At 39.3% G+C, this 16,807-nt stretch overlaps 1 protein-coding gene across 2 annotated transcripts in view; it reads right to left on the bottom strand.

Moving 5' to 3' along the window:
• Positions 1 to 16,807, bottom strand: part of TNPO3 (transportin 3) — a 111,821-nt gene that overhangs the window by 19,941 nt on the left and 75,073 nt on the right. For both annotated transcript variants that reach the window (XM_036758571.1, XM_036758572.1), the window contains exons 10-14: positions 13,436 to 13,527; positions 11,021 to 11,160; positions 7,730 to 7,921; positions 3,199 to 3,290; positions 2,355 to 2,431 (exon numbers count right to left, since the gene is read on the bottom strand). In XM_036758571.1, the coding sequence (XP_036614466.1) occupies positions 2,355 to 2,431; positions 3,199 to 3,290; positions 7,730 to 7,921; positions 11,021 to 11,160; positions 13,436 to 13,527 (593 nt within the window). The remainder of the gene's footprint in view (positions 1 to 2,354; positions 2,432 to 3,198; positions 3,291 to 7,729; positions 7,922 to 11,020; positions 11,161 to 13,435; positions 13,528 to 16,807) is intronic.

Raw genomic sequence — 16,807 nt, 5'->3', positions numbered from 1 at the left:
TCTGTATTAATATTTTCTCCATCACTTTCTTAAACCTAGACAATCAACAAAGCAATAATTTAAGACTTAATTTGTAGGGTTTGCAGATTTCTGGGGTATAAATGCTCCCACTGAAATTTAATAAACGATTTATAGGTTCAAGCTGACTTCAACATAGCACTGATTCCAAACCTCTCCTCCAAGCTCCTAAAAACTAGCAAGTCTTGGTGACCAGTCTAGCTCTGGGGAAGATGCCTCTGGTTCTTGGGAAGCAATCTGCTGCAAACATTTTGAATTTCTTCCCTTTAACCTCAGATCAGTGATCAGAAACATTATCATGATAACTGATCCTGCTCTGAGAAAATAAATGCTACTTCATTTCCATCATCAAAAGATTTGAAGACATCGAGACCTTTAGTCAAGTGTGGCTGTTTCTCACTATTTTAGAGAAATCAAAGAGTTATTAAAATGGGGGTAAACCTAAAGAGAAATGAATTCAATTACCCTTTCAAATCCCACTCTTCAATAATCTGAAAAAAGGCAAGTAGTAAAAGAACTCTGTGTATCAAGATTTCAACCCTCTAATAACCTTTGTAAGAAAACAACCCTTATGCCCATCAATTGGGGAATGGCTGAACAAGCTGTGGCATATGAAGGTAACGGAATACTATTGTGCTACAAGAAATGGGGATGATACAGACTTCATAACAACCTGGAAAAACCTACACGACATAATGCTGAGTGAGCGGAGCAGAGCCAGGAGAACATTATACACAACCACAGATATATGGATTCTGTGAGGACCAACCCTGACAGACTTTGCTTGTCTCAGTAACACAAGGTACAAAGACAACTCCAAAGGACTCACGACGGAGAATGCTATCTACATCCAGAGAAAGAACTATGAAGTATGAATGCAGATTGAGGCACACTTCATGCTAGCCTTTTTTCCCCCCTTTTTTTTTCTTTTTCTCTCTTTTGTTTTTGGGTTGGTTTTTTTTTTTTGGTCCTGTTTCTTCTTTCTCATGATTCATTTCATTGGTCATAATTCTTCTCCATAACTTGACTAGTGTGTAAATTAATTCAATGCGAAGTTATGCGTGGAAGTTATATGGGATTCCATGCCATCTTGGGGAGGGAGGGAAGAAAATCTGAAATTCAAAATTATGTAGAACCAAGTGTTGTAAACTAAAAATAAAAAAAAAATTAAATTAAAAAAAAAGAAATATTAGCTCTTAGCATTTTAGGACTATTATTATTATCTATAAATTAAAGATAGTACATCACCAAAAAAAAAAAAAAAAGAAAGAAAGAAAGAAGAAAGAAAACAACCCTTTACTTTAAAGCAACAAAAAAAGCAGAGGCTAAACCTAAGTCCCTTTACCTTCGAGTTAAAAATGTCTACCTATTAATGATTTTCATTTAACGGCCTGGCCATAACACAAGGTTGCCCCTTAACAGGTCCTCAGAGAATAACACTTATTAAGATTTCTCCTATCTAATGAATAAAATCAAAATGTTAATCATTCACTGAAAATAAAAATCAGTAAAAAAAAGAATGATACCCCCACTTTAGCTATTCTTTTACTTTTGGGGAGAGGCTGGGTGGTTCTATCTTACCTAGGCTGGAAAGCATAAAAATCATTCATAGGGATGACCCCACTACTGATGGCACACAAAAGCTATGACCTGCTCCATTTTCTGATTTGGGTTGGTTTGTAACTCCTCTGGTAGTCTGAGGGCCCTCCCCCTGTAGGGGCTCAACTCTGGCTCTACTGAAGTTCAAAACTCTGAAACTCAAGTGATCTACTAGCCTTAGCCTCCCCAGAAGTGAGGACTATAAGCATGTATCACCACTCTTCGTTTATTTTTTTTAATTTTATTTTTCTTCATTTGCTTTCGAATAGTTGCTAAACTTACTCTATTTGGTGCTTCAATAATTTTCCTAAGATATGCGAGTCTCACAAAATACTTACAAACTGTACAAATCCCTTACAGACTGTCACCACTCTCCTTCAACTGCCTTTTTTGAGGCTGCCTCTCTTGTTCATGGGATCAAACGAGATCCAATTCCAAAGCCTCACTAGAAGTGATCTGGATCTTCGTGTGCTGTCCACTGTAGTGTCCAAGCAATCACTTACAATTTTAAGAATCTATTGACAAAGGGATAAGCTAGCAATGATTTTTAGGATTTACCTTTCATCTTGAGGAACACTTTATAAAATGTTTCACTTTTAGGCTGCAAGCTTAATTCTTCTCCTTTTCCAGGCAGAGAAGGTAAACAATGGACAGGCAAAGTCAAATATAGCCACAGAAGGATGAGAAAGAACAGGTGTCAGTCTAGCGCCCCACCCACGTTCCTCCCTGCTTCTTACCTAAATATTACTGCCAGGCGATCTAAGAACACGGTGGGGTCTGAGGAAATGCCATTGCTGGGCTCTTGAGATAGCAGCTACGGAGAGAATAAGTTAAAATTTAGCTAACACCATATGCGAGCCCACCTTCTAAATCATAAACAGACCACCTTAAACATAGTTCTACCAAGGCTTTCTTTTTTAAATCTTCCTATATCATCTAGTACAGTACATTTAAATCAGTGCTAACAGGCCCCCATCGACTAAGAAAACAGGAGAAAAGCATTATGTGACTGGAGAAACCTGTGGTTTTAATTGGCTATATCATGACGGATCAATGACTGAAACAGAAGAGCAAGGGGTCTTGGCCCTCATCTTTGCTATTCTGAGATGATAATGACATTGATAATGGGTAACACTTTCTACACATTGCATCATTTAAGTATCACCATAACCCCATGAGAGATACAAATAACACCCCTATTTTACAGATAAAGAAACTGAGACTCACCTATATTAAATGACTTGCCCGTGTTTTTATAACTAGTAAGTAGCAGGCTAGGACTCGAGCTCTAAATTCAAGAACTGAGCCACCTCCTTGTGATCCTTTAGTACATTAAGGTAGGCCTGGGTAGCTACCTCCACAACAGAAATGGGAAGATGGTGGGGGTAGCTAGGTGATGCATTGAGTAGAGCACCAGGAGGACCTGAGTTCAAACCCAGCCTCAGACACTTGATACTTACTAGCTGTGTAACCTTGGGCAAGTCACTTAACCCCAATTGCCCTGCCTTCCCCCCTGCAAAAAAAAAAAAAAAAAAAAAAAAAAGGAAAATGTATAATGTTCCAATGTCTGAAAAGACTCACCTTTTTCAATGCCATGACCTGAACTGCACACAGCTCACTGAGGCATTCAGCAATTTTTTCTAAGGGTAATCTGGCTAGGACCAGGGCTGTCCCTGGAGAGCAAAGAAAGAAATATAAGAATCAAAGAAGTAAACAAACCACTCAAGTACAAGAGTTCCCAGACTGAAATGGTAGGACAGAGGTACAGTTAGTTATGAGCTGTTGAGACTGTTCACGTCCTTACCCTAAACTGAGAAAATTATTTTGTTCCTTCTGTTTTGTTTTCCTTTATGTGGCTCAGAAGAACATGTATACCATTGACTTTACATTGACAACTATGAATACTAAATTTATGATTCTCAACAACCCAGTGAAAGACCGCCAGCATGTCTCCCTTCTCCAGAAAGTATCTTTCTTCCCTCCTTCAAAAGATCTCTTGAATATGTAGTTCCTGTCAACAGTCTGCTCCCAAAGCCACTTTGTTCATACATCGCTAATCTTCAATGAACAATCATCACTTATCAGGTGACTAGTACACACAAAGCACTGTACTAGACCCCAGAGGAGACAAAAATAATGAAGACACGGTCTCCCTCCTCAAAGAGTTTAACAACTTGGTATGGCGGATATGATGACTATATGGAACACTACAGGACAAGACTGACACCGAGAACTCCTAGGGGAAGAAATTCCCTCTAACAACAAAAGCTGGTACTTTCTCAGCAGTTTATAGACTGAAATAGCTGCTGGGAAAAGTGAGAGGTTAAGTAACTTGTCCAGACTCACACAGGAAGTATATCTGAGAGGTGGAACCCAAACTCAGGCCCTCCTCGCTTTGAGATGACATGCTGCCCTTCTGTGTAGTATCATATAGTACATATATAATTCTAAAACAAAATCATACCTAAAAGCATAAGAGTAGTACAACTACTTGGAGAAATTGCAAGAAGGAAAGATCATTTCTGACTGTGGAAAGGAAAAGACAAAGGCTTCATTAAAAATAATGCCTCTGAGTTTTTCAAAGGAGAGGATTAGTACCTTTTTGCTAGGCCTTGAAGGACAGGAAAGATTTTAAAAGGTAGAGACTAAAAGAAGGGAGAAGGAGCATTCCTGGATAAGAAACAGCATGAGCAAAGGTTTATCTGTGCTAGAAAGGAGAGTTTAAAAAGAAAAGAAAAAGGAGGACTGCTCCTCACAGTCAATCTTCATTTTGTTCTGGTAAATTTCGTGCTAACAGGTCTACAGCAGGGCATCATTAAACAGAAAGAACATATGTGACTCTGTGACCTTTTGGGATAAGAGCACTCGTCCCACTCACTCCCTCCTCTTCTGTTAAGATTTCATTTAAGTTGCACAGAATTTACCTCAGATTATGAAAGCTGTTTCCCTCCTTCATGATACCAATGCCATGACTGGTTATTTCTATGACAACACCAAGGGCATCTGGAATAACCCTGTTATCTGTGGAATCTTCTAAGAGTCGTCAACAGTGGACTGTATTGAATGCCTTGACCTGGCTTGATCAGAGAGTGCCTGAGTCGTATCCTACTTCAATCAGAACTAATCTAGTCTTTGCAGCCTGCTTTGGAGCACTGTTCACACACTCTTGTTGGTTGAGTTTTCAAGCAAGCTCAGACAGGTTTATCTGATGAAGAATTAAGACATACTATCTTTCTATAAACCTGACAATCTAACACTGTATAAGGAAAACTTGGGCTCTGAACCCTATCAAGGTGGATGTCTGGCAACTCAGCAAGAAGGAGCAAATGTAGAACTAGTGAAGGAAGGGAGGGAAGATGGCTGACAGGAGGGGAGGCAGACCACCCAGCTTTCACATACTTAATCCAGCAAAACCATGCAGTTCATACTAGACTGAAAAATGATGAGGAAATCCAATGAGATACTACAAGGACTTCTTCTACCCCAGAAGAGCACAAAGTCAGCCAAAAGCCCTCAGGCAGTAAGAAAGGGGTGTCCTCTAGCAAAACAAGCACCAATGGGACCACACACTGGAACGGCCCAAATCCAGGGACTCTGATTCTATTATGGAAAGGCCCAGAAAATCCAGGGGGTACTAATCCATGAAGTGGTCAATGCAAAAACCCAGATGACCTTGGGAGAGAACAACAGGGTTGGCCACCATATCCAAAATGCAACAGAGAGGCAGAAACCTGGCCCTGGTCCTGGAACAAAGCCTGCCCCCTCCCCGTTCTAGAACTAAAGCTGGAGACACAAGTAAGTCAAATACCAACCAGTAACAAAATTACTGGAAATCTAAAGTTCTGAAAAAAAAAAAAAGAATTAAATACAATTGCAAGCACAGACTCCAAGGAAAAATGGGTTTTCCAATACATAAGTACTTACAAAATAAAATAAGAGATTAAAAAGTCAAATAAAAGCTCTGGAATCAGAGGGAAAAAAGCTTTGAAGAAAGGATGGCAAATGTTACTCAAGAGATGGAATCTCTGAGAATAAGAGTGTAACAAATAGCAATTAATGAATATGAGATACGCAAAAAAAATCTGAATAAAATCAGAACACCAAAAAAAGGGAAGGGAATGCAAGGTATCTGATATTGAAACTGACTCAGGAAACAGAACAATAACACAGAGCGGGAGAATCACTGAACTCCTTCCACACCGTAATCTTTGTAAAAGTATGGACAAGAGATCATCCATGAAAACTAGCCAGAGCGCTCAGAACTAGAAGGTAAAGACAGACTCTGCCAATCACTGCCTGAAAGAAACACATGGCCAAAGTCCAAAACTTCCACACCAAAGAAAAAAAATCCTGTAAACAACCAGAAACAAACAGTTCAGGTACCAAGTCACTACAGTCAAGATCACATAAGCCCCAGCTGGTGGCTTATCTGAAGAATTCTGATATTCGAAAAAGGCAAAAAAGACAGGCTTACAACCCAAAAGAACTTACCCTTACCCTGAGAAGTTGAGTATAATAATATTATGGGTGGGGGGGGGGGGGGAGAGGAGGAGAGAGAGGGAGAGAGGGAGAGAGAAATGGGACTTTTAATGAAAAAGGAAGAATTCCAACCATTTCTGATGAAAAGAACAGAGCTGAGAAGGAACTCTGAAATACAAACAGAAGAGTAAAGAGAAACCTAGAAAGGAAAATTTAATTGAACAACTGAAAGGAGCTGACAATGATTTAGTGTTAATAATCTAATAGGAGAAGAAGAAACAAGGGTTATGAGGAAACTAAGTAAGAAAAATAAGAGGTCCTGGAGTTGGACTGGTTTTGTTCTGAGGGTTTGAAGAGAAGAAAGAGAAAAGAGGGCAAAAAGAGTAATATGTAGAAAGGAAAAGAAGGGGATGCATGAAAGAAGAGCATAAAAAGGTGGAGGAAGGGTTAGGGGCAATGGGCATCAAATGAACTTCACTCTTGTCTGAAAGGGGACAAAGAAAAGTTAAATACATACACACAAAAGAGTTTAGTGTAGAAATATATCAGATTCAACAAGGAAAGAATAGGGATGGTTAAGAGGGAGGATAGTTCAGAGAGGAAATAATCACAAGCAAAATTAATTTCATCTTGAAAGCGGTACTAAAAAAAGGCAAAAATCTCAGAGGCTGCCTTACACTGCTTCTTAGACAATTGGGAAATGGCTGAACAAATTGTGGTAAAAGAATAAAATGGAACATTTTTAATGCATAAGAAGTGCTTCAAGAAACAATTGCAGAGAATCCTGGGTAGTAAGAATTGATGCAGAGTGAAGTAAGCAGAACCAGAACAATGATACAAGGACAACAATACTATAATGAGAAACAACTCTGAAGACTTAAGACATCTAAGCAATGCAATGATCAACCACGTCTCCAGAGCAGCAATGATGAGGCGTGCCTACCCACCTCCTGTCAGAGAGATGAAGGACACAAAGTGTAGAGACACATATTTTTGGACATGGCTACTGTGTGGATTCATTTTGCTTGACTGTGCTTATTTGTTTTGAAGGGGTTTTTTGCCCTCCTTCTTTCTCTTGATTTTTAATGGAGGTGGAGACATGAGGAGATTAGGAGTGGGAGGAGGTAGAAATAGTAATGCCTTCCCCCCACCAAAAGAAGGCCTTTGTAACATCTTCAAAATTGTATAGAATAAAAGTTGACTCAGAGGAAAGCACAAACAGGACCACTTGGAAGGAAATGCTAACAATTTATTATGTACTTCCCAATTCTGTATCCTTTTTTAATATGTTACTCTGAATGGCTGGTATTCTTCCACGTGTATTCAGTAATGCTCCCAATCTGACTGAATAGTTACTGTCTTCACAATGTTATATTTAACTCCTTTTCCCCTCCATCCTACCTATACAAAAATAGCCCAAACAAGTGTTTTATACACCAAGACTGAACAAATGGACCCAACAATGTATACAACAAAAAGTACACTATGTGTATGCATATACCCCTGAGTTATTAAGCCATCTTTACCATACATTACAACTGCAATACCAGGAGTGGTGTAAGAGTTATGAGATCCACCCCAGAGAGGTAGAGAAAGAAAAAAACTCCATTACTAATAATGTAGTAGTAAGTACCTTTCAGCAAGCCTACAGCAGCTTCTGGAGACAGCATAAAGGAATCAAGGGAGCGAGCAATTTCCAGTAGTCCATTAAAGTGCTGAGCCATGTGGTCCCGGCAGACAGAGCAGATGTTGTGAATGGCTTTGGCAGCAGCAGAGGCCAGAGGTTTTTCACACAGGCCTTTCATCAAGTAGCCCAACACAGGATCTGATAACAGAAGACAGAAATCTGAATACTAAGAAAGAACACCAATTTCATGAGGATGTTTGCAGTAAACTCATAACTACTTATTCTAGCCTCTAAGACCATAATTCTGACAACCTATTTGGGTTTTAGTCTTTTTACCTGTAAAATGAAGACAGTACTATACTGTACTATCCACCCCACAGGGTTATATTGTTCAGAAAACTTAAAGCCCTCTACAAATGTGAATTATTGTTACTACTATACTGAGTAATACATCAAATAATAAGATTGCGATTGCCTAAGAAGCATACAAATAGAACAGACCACACAATCACATTTTTCAGGCCACTGAGTTATATGAAAGAAACAAAAGTGGCCAAACAGGTCTGTACTATTGTAACTCTAAAAAGAATATGTATGTCTCTGTCTTAGTGCCTAGCAAAGTACCTTGCACAGCCTCTAGCAGGAAGGGAAAGAGCATAAAGCCAGGAACTAAATGCTCGAAGAACTTTTAAGCTGTCTAATGTAATTCCCTTATTTTAGAGAAGAAATTAAGTCACGAGGAGGGCAAGTCATCCAAAGGTGTAATAAGGATCTAAGGTGTGAGCTCTGACCCCGATCTCGATCCAGTGCTCCTTCCATGATCCCAAACTTTGTGTATCTAACAAGAAGCTATAAAAGCCCACACCAACCTTTCCTCCTTCCTGGGAGGGAGATCAGTATAGGTATGTCTCACTTTGCAGAACAGATAAAATAAATTTCTGTAAAAATCTTATTTTCCCCTTCCCATCTTTACAAAACCAGGTATGTTTAACAGAAAAAGCCCTTGAGCCTGGGCTGACAAGTTCACGAGGAAAGGTTATGATGGCAACCAGATCTGTGCTTGAGTGCCAAGTGAAAGTCTACAGTGTTCTGACAGTTCAGCTACAACCGGTTTTGCACACCAATTACCAACAACCTAGCACAGAGTTTAATCACCACAGGCTGAGACGACTATGACAATCTCTGCTCTCTCCCCACTACGATGTTCTATATTTTGAATCACTTTAAATAATGTCACTACCCTGCTGGATAACTTGGAATTTCCTTCAAATTCCCATTAAATCCAAACTCCTCAGAAATTCCACTGTTTCTAACTTCATCTATTCAAAAACATCTACTACTGTAATCTAAGAGGATGGTCTCTACTATAGTCAGAATAGTTTCCTTCTCCCAACCTGTCCTGCGTCCATGCCTCAGCCAATGCAGGTCAGTGTCTGTCTACCCACCTTTTACAAACCAGTTAAACACCTACTAATTCCCTACAAGTTTTTCTGATGGGTCCTGTACTTCAATAATCTTTGCTTTCTCTAAATTCCTACAATATTTACAGTCTTTACCACACAGTATAGAAGCTGATCATATGAAAATAATAGCTCACACTTTTTCAGTTTTTCAGGTTTATAAAACCCTCTATTCAATAATCCTAGGAAACAGGTAGTATCATCACTCCCATTTTATAGATGATGACACCAAGGATCGAGGAGGCTAAGTGACTTGCCTACAGTGACACAGCAAAAGAGCCAGTACTCAAACCCAAGGCCAACGTTCTCTCCATTCACCCTGCTACCTCTCAATCTCTTTTTCTACCTTGTTTCAAGTTTTGAGTCAACTAACTAAAAGTTCTTCAAGAGCAAGACTATTTGTCCCTTCCAATTTGATGATACTTCTCCTGTGCCCTGGGGAATTCTTGGCAGTCTCTATAAAGTTTACAATTCATTTCTCCATACTTTATGGCTCTCCCTTTCACCATCAGCTTAGCCTCCAAACTCTATCTGGATTACTGTAACTGCTACTGTAGCTGGGTCCCTCGAGCCCACACACTGAGCTCTCAGAACTTTGCTTCCCTGCTCCTTCTGTCTGGAGATTCAGGATATCTGATAGCTCTGAGGTGTGATATCTTACTTTGTCATTAGTATAACCATCTAACATAGCTAACATACGGTGTTCTGAAGTTCAATGTTCCAGGTTCTATAAAATTCATCAGTTTGCAGTTGACTTCATAAGTTTAAAATTCAATATATCCAGTTTACTTAAAATAGTAACACCTATTATGATCCCCAAAACATGTATTCAAAGTCACATCAGTCAAAGACAAATTCTATGACCATCTCCATGAAAGAGGCATGGACCACCATATCTGGTTATTAATGAATACTTTTCAGTAAGTCCAAAAGAAATTCCAAAAGAACTGGGATAAACTGAGGTGACAGAAATTAACTTAGAGATGATAAAAACAATTCTATTTTCTAGTCTAATATTCATTTGATTAAAAAGGGGGGGTACAGCTGATGTAGTGAATCTTAAAAACCTGGGGTTCTTAGCCCCAGCTCTGCCACTAACTAGCAAAGAATCTGAATGACCTTGAACAAGTCACTTAAAATCTCTGGGCCTCAATTTCTTTAAATGAAAAATGGATTGGACCACATAATCTCTAAAGCCACTTTCAAGTCTAAAATTCTATACTGTTTTGATTTTATCTTTAAGACCCAATCAGGTCTAAATATATAAGAAACAAATGCAGAACTCACAAAACTCATCAGTTTCTTCTGAATAAACTCTTGTTTATCTAGAGCCTGACAACATTTTAAAGGGGGGGATTTCTTTAGCACTGATAAGTCTCCTCAGTTTTAATAAATGAACTGCTATTGAACCAAGCCTATTTTAACACGGCTTCTACACCAATATAAAATAATATCAATTCTTGTGTTCAAGTAGTTTCAAGAGTAGAATGTCTCCTACTTTAGATATCTTTATCAGGAAAGATTCTCCCTTTTTTTTTTGGAGGGGGGAAGGCAGGGCAATTGGAATTAAGTGACTTGCCCAAGCACAGATACTAAGTGTGCCAAGTGTCTGAGGCCAGATTTGAAGTCAGGTCCTCCTGATTCCAGGGCCAGTGCTCTACTCACTGTGCCACCTAGCTGCCTGAAGATCCTCCCTTTCAAGTCTATAAACATTTAACTGGTTAGAAGACTGACTGTACTTACTTCATCGGCAACCACAGTTTTTCCCTTCTAAGAACCTGCCACCTTAAAAAAAGGCAGAAACATGGTAGAGAACCTCCCATGATCTCAGACTCACCAAGGAATTGGGGATTTCGATCAACCACTTCACTCATCTCTCCCACCAGCTCAATGCTGGTGTATCGGACAGCTGTGTGTACAGTCTCTGGGAGACGGACAACTCCTTCTAGGACCTCCACAAGTGTTGGGTTATTTTCACTGAGAACAAAAGGGAAATGTTCACCGTTACTGCATTGAGAGGTGGTATCCTGGTCAAACAATAGGCAGTAGTAACACCCATTATCTCTATTAAGCTGCTCAAAATGGAGAGACAACTAGACTGAAGTGTTTGTCACTGGATGTTAGGGTTTCCTAAATCTTCCTAAGGGAAGAAGAACTGAAATGAAATGATTTTGCTCTTGGAGCAGTATTCTGCTTGTTCATTCTATTTGCTCTTAACAGAGTACCTGAAAAAGCCACCACAAAAACTAAATTTAGGCCTTTCAAATTGAAGATGTAGGTTTTTACTGTGATAAAAGGCCCTTTTAAACTTATCTCAGAAATATTTCTCTACTAGAAATTCTCTGAGAGTTCCTATTATTTGGTACTGTGAATTTTAAGTGCTAAGAAGCATGAGAAGTCCACCTTTGCTTCCTAACTCAGCTAAGAGGAAAGAAAACAGAAAGGAGATGAAACGGAAATGCTCTGAAATGGTATCCCATGCACTACTGGCTACCAAGTTCAAGACTTCAGCTCTTGAAGTATGCAGATTATTACAAAGTTCTCTGGATTGAGAAAATGAGGGCAAGATAACATTAGATGCAAAAGTATAAGAAACTTTTAGAAAGTTTATTTAATTTAACTAGTATGGAAATATGTTTTACACGATTACACATATATAACCTATATCAAATTGTTTACCATCTTAGGGAGGGGGAAAATAAAAGGCAAGTAGGGAGAAAATTTGGAACTCAAAAATTTTTTAAAATGTATGTTAAAAATTGTCTTCACACGTAATTGGGAAAAAATAAAATACTATTTTAAAAAAGAGAAAGTTTATTTTACCACGAAACTATATTTTTCAATTCTCTTAACACCCTAAATCATTCCCTGCTGATAACACTATAGAATTTATTCTTTTATGCAGAAAAAGAGATAAGAGTTGGAAGTAAAAGCTTCCAGAAGCTTCCAGAAGAACGCAGGTGTAAGAAAAATTTAATTTGAAATCCACATTTTCAATGATCTCCTTCCTAGCTCTCCTAGGGAACAAAACTTGGTATCACAACTACTCACATTTATATGATGCTCTGAAGGTTACAAAGCCCTTTCTCCAAAAGAACCCTATGGATTAGGCCATACAAGTAGTTTTCCTCATTTTACAGACCAATCATGTGAGGCTCTGAGAAGTTAAATGACTTGCCCATAGTCAAGCAATGGGTACATGCCAAAGCCAGCATTCAAAACTAGGTCTCTAACTCTATAATTCAGCCTATCTCCTATTATGCCACAGTGCCTTACAATTCCTGATGCTCCATACCCACCTATCCCATCAAATCAACACTTAGCAAGTAGTAAGGGAATGTACAGCAACAATAGCATTTACTGCTCTTCCTAAAATCTCACCTATAAAACTCCTATCAATAGAGGCTTCACAATGGATCAGAACACCTAAGTTAGTCTTTTTGAGCCCAAAAAACCCCCAACAACCAACAAACTCTACTACTTCAAGTCCTTCTAAATGACAATATTCACTTTTAAGTCCAGTTTTATATGTGATACGCAATTATGACACATGTACAGAAAATTTCAGATGTTATTAATCCCATTCTGAAAAGTAGCCATTAATAAGGGCCCATGTTTCTACAGACATCTGCACTCTTTCACTATGCACTACAGTCCTAGGAAGAGATGATCAAATAGAGATAGCTGATTTCAACACAAGGCAGCTTTGACATATTATTCTTTCAAGTAAAGCAGTTCAAGACATCTATACTTTATCTCATCCATCCTAACAATGTCACCACAGAGAGTCTGTGAACAGGGTGTTTATACTCATTTTACAGATGGGTTGCTAAGTATCTGAAAGGATGACTAATAAAAGCAAGTCAGTGACTGAGTTAGGACAACGACCAAGTTTTATGACTTTTTCTAGGTAAGATTCAATTTACCATACAATCAAAATAGTTTATCTTTCCACTATTTTACCCTTGGAAGCAAAGCAACACTTATAGTAAACAGCTAGGGAAAAATAACCTTTATTTAACTAAGGAAGGTAAGAACAGCCTATTATGCTTAATTTTCCTGGGGAAATGGTTATTCAGGATGAAGTCATTAATATATAAGGTAGAGAGACAAAGAAGAAAATGATGAGTTGCTGTTCACATGCAGATATTTTGGAGTTTTCTGAAGACATATATAGATAAAAAGAAAATCATGTGATTTTGATCCTTCTCCTACATACGGAAGTTCCTGCAAAAGGCTCATAGATACTCACGGATCAACACTCTTGGCTATAGAGGCCATGATAAAGAGAACCGCTTCTGTCACCTCCCAGGGTGGGTTGCCTTCTTTCAGAGTAGAATACAACTAGAGGAGAGAGGAGAGATAAATCAAAGATCCATTTACAGAAATAACAAAAGCTGTTTTCAAAATATTAAATCAATGAAAATATGTCCAATATAAACTAACTCTCTTGTTCATGAAGCCAAACAAATCTATTTGGGGGCATCAGAATGTTCTTCTAATAACAAGAATGTAATTCTTAATTCCTCATCCTCACTCATGAGAATGTTTAAACTATTACTCTGGATTCTAGGGGGCAGAGCCAAGATGGCAGCTGGTAAGCAGGGACTAGTGTGAGCTCCATATGGAGTCCCTCCAAAAACCTATAAAAAATGGCTCTAACCAATTCTAGAACAGCAGAACCCACAGAACAGCAGAGGGAAGCAGGGCTCCAGCCCAGGACAGCCTGGATGGTCTCTGGGTGAGGTCTATCCCACACGGAGCTGGGAGCTGGGAACACAGTGGAGCAGAGCCCAGCCTGAGCAGTGTGGAACAACCAAACTTGGAGTAGGGCGGAGGGGGCCCCTAGCGCCCTAAATATGTGCGCTGCAGCAGTTACCAGACTCCTCAACCCACAAACACCAAAGACTGCGGAGAAGGTTAGTGGGAAAAGCTGCGGGAGTGGAAGGAGTTCGCAGTTGGGCTTCCAGCCCCGGGGGCAGCGGAGGTGGGGCAGCTACAGTTGCTGCTGCTTCTGGCCCCAGGCCCACCTGGTGGGAGGAATTAAGTGGCAGATCAGAGCAGGAGTGCAAAACCTGCTGAAGATCTAAGCCCAGCGGGGGCTGGGGGTTCTTGGGGAAGGAGCAGTGCTGGTGTGGCAGAGCTGGCACCTCCCTCCCAAACGTGGAACATAGAACTCGATAGTCTACAAGCAGTCATACCCCACTGAAAAACTCAAGGGTCAAGTTAATTGGTTGGGAATATGGCCAGGCAGCGAAAGCACACCCAGATTCAGTCTCAGACTTTGGAATCCTTCTTTGGTGACAAAGAAGACCAAAACGTACAGCCTAAAGAAGACAACAAAGTCAAAGAGCCTACAACAAAAGCCTCCAAGAAAAACATGAACTGGTCCCAGGCCATGGAAGAGCTCAAAAAGGATTTGGAAAAGCAAGTTAGAGAAGTAGATGAAAAATTGGGAAGAGAAATGAGAAGGATGCGAGAAAACCAGGAAAAACAAGTCAATGACTTGCTAAAGGAGACCCAAAAAAATACTGAAAAATACACTGAAGAAAACAACACCTTAAAAAATAGATTAACTCAAATGGCAAAAGAGCTCCAAAAAGCCAATGAGGAAAAGAATGCCTTGAAAGGCAGAATTAGCCAAATGGAAAAGGAGGTCCAAAAGACCACTGAAGAAAATACTACTTTAAAAATTAGATTGGAGCAAGTGGAAGCTAGTGACTTTATGAGAAATCAGGATATTATAAAACAGAACCAAAGGAATGAAAAAATGGAAGACAATGTGAAATATCTCCTTAGGAAAACCACTGACCTGGAAAATAGATCCAGGAGAGATAATTTAAAAATTATTGGACTACCTGAAAGCCATGATCAAAAAAAGAGCCTAGATATCATCTTTCAAGAAATTATCAAGGAGAACTGCCCTGATATTCTAGAGCCACAGGGCAAAATAGAAATTGAAAGAATCCATCGATCGCCTCCTCAAATAGATCCCAAAGAGAAATCTCCTAGGAATATTGTGGCCAAATTCCAGAGCTCCCAGATCAAGGAGAAAATACTGCAAGCAGCCAGAAAGAAACAATTTGAGTATTGTGGAAACCCAATCAGAATAACCCAAGATCTGGCAGCTTCTACATTAAGAGATCGAAGGGCTTGGAATGCGATATTCCGGAGGTCAATGGAGCTAGGATTAAAACCAAGAATCACCTACCCAGCAAAACTGAGTATCATGCTCCAAGGCAAAATATGGACTTTCAATAAAAGAGAGGACTTTCAAGCTTTCTCAGTGAAAAGACCAGAACTGAATAGAAAATTTGACTTTCAAACACAAGAATCAAGAGAAGCATGAAAAGGTAATCAAGAAACAGAAATTGCAAGGGACTTACTAAAGTTGAACTGTTTTGTTTACATTCCTACATGGAAAGATGACATGTATAATTCAGGAGACCTCAGTATTAGGGTAGCTGAAGGGAATATGCATATATAAGTGAATGTGTATATATGTATATATCTATGTGTATATGTATGTATATGTATGTATGTATATATATGTGTGTGTGTATGTGTATGTATCTGTGTGTGTATATATATATGTAAAAGAGATAGAGCAGACACAGGGTGAGTTGAAGATGAAGGGAAGATATCTAAAAGAAATAAAATGAAATTAAGGGATGAGAGAGCAACATACTGAGAGAGGGAGATGGGGAGAGATAGAATGGGGTGGATTATCTCGCATAAAGGTGGCAAGAGGAAGCAGTTCTGTGGGAGGAGGGGAGAGGGCAGGTGAGGGGGGAATGAGTGAACCTTGCTCTCATCAGATTTGGCCTGAGGAGGGAATACCATACATATTCAGTTGGGTATCTTACCCCACAGGAAAGAAGAGGGAGGAAGATTAAAAAAAAAATAAAAGGGGGGGGGATGATGGAAGGGAGGGTAGATGGGGGTGGAGGTAATCAAAACAAACACTTGGAAAGGGGACAGGGTCAAGGGAGAAAATTCAATAAAGCGGGATGGGTTGGGAAGGAGCAAAATGTAGTTAGTCTTTCACAACATGAGTATTGTGGAAGGGTTATACATAATGATACATGTGTGGCCTATGTTGAATTGCTCGACTTCTTAGGGAGGGTGGGTGGGAAGGGAAGAGGGGAGAGAATTTGGAACTCAAAGTTTTAAAAACAGATGTTCAAAAACAAAAAAAAAAGTTTTTGCATGCAACTAAAAAATAAGATACACAGGCAATGGGGCCTAGAAATTTATCTTGCCCTACAAGAAAGGAAGGGAAAAGGGGATGAGAGGGCAGGGGGGTGATAGAGGGGAGGGCTGACTGGGGAACAGGGCAACCAGAATATATGCCATCTTGGAGTGGGGGGGGAGGGTAGAAATGGGGAGAAAATTTGTAATTCAAACTGTTGTGAAAATCAATGCTGAAAACTAAATATGTTAAATAAATAAATTTAAATTTAAAAAAAAAGTAAAAAAAAAAAACTACTACTCTGGAATATGATGTAAAACACATGAGTATACCCCATGCCTTCTGAGTCTCTATGGTGATACTGTTATGATAAATAAGGTAAAGTATGGGTGTCTCAAACTACTTAAAAGAACAGCATGTCAAAGAGGTCTT

This window comes from Trichosurus vulpecula, chromosome 5 (assembly GCF_011100635.1).
Source record: "Trichosurus vulpecula isolate mTriVul1 chromosome 5, mTriVul1.pri, whole genome shotgun sequence".
NCBI lineage: Eukaryota > Metazoa > Chordata > Mammalia > Diprotodontia > Phalangeridae > Trichosurus > Trichosurus vulpecula.
The sequence above is the reverse complement of the archived record's forward strand: the minus strand, read 5'-3'. Positions and strand labels throughout refer to the sequence as shown.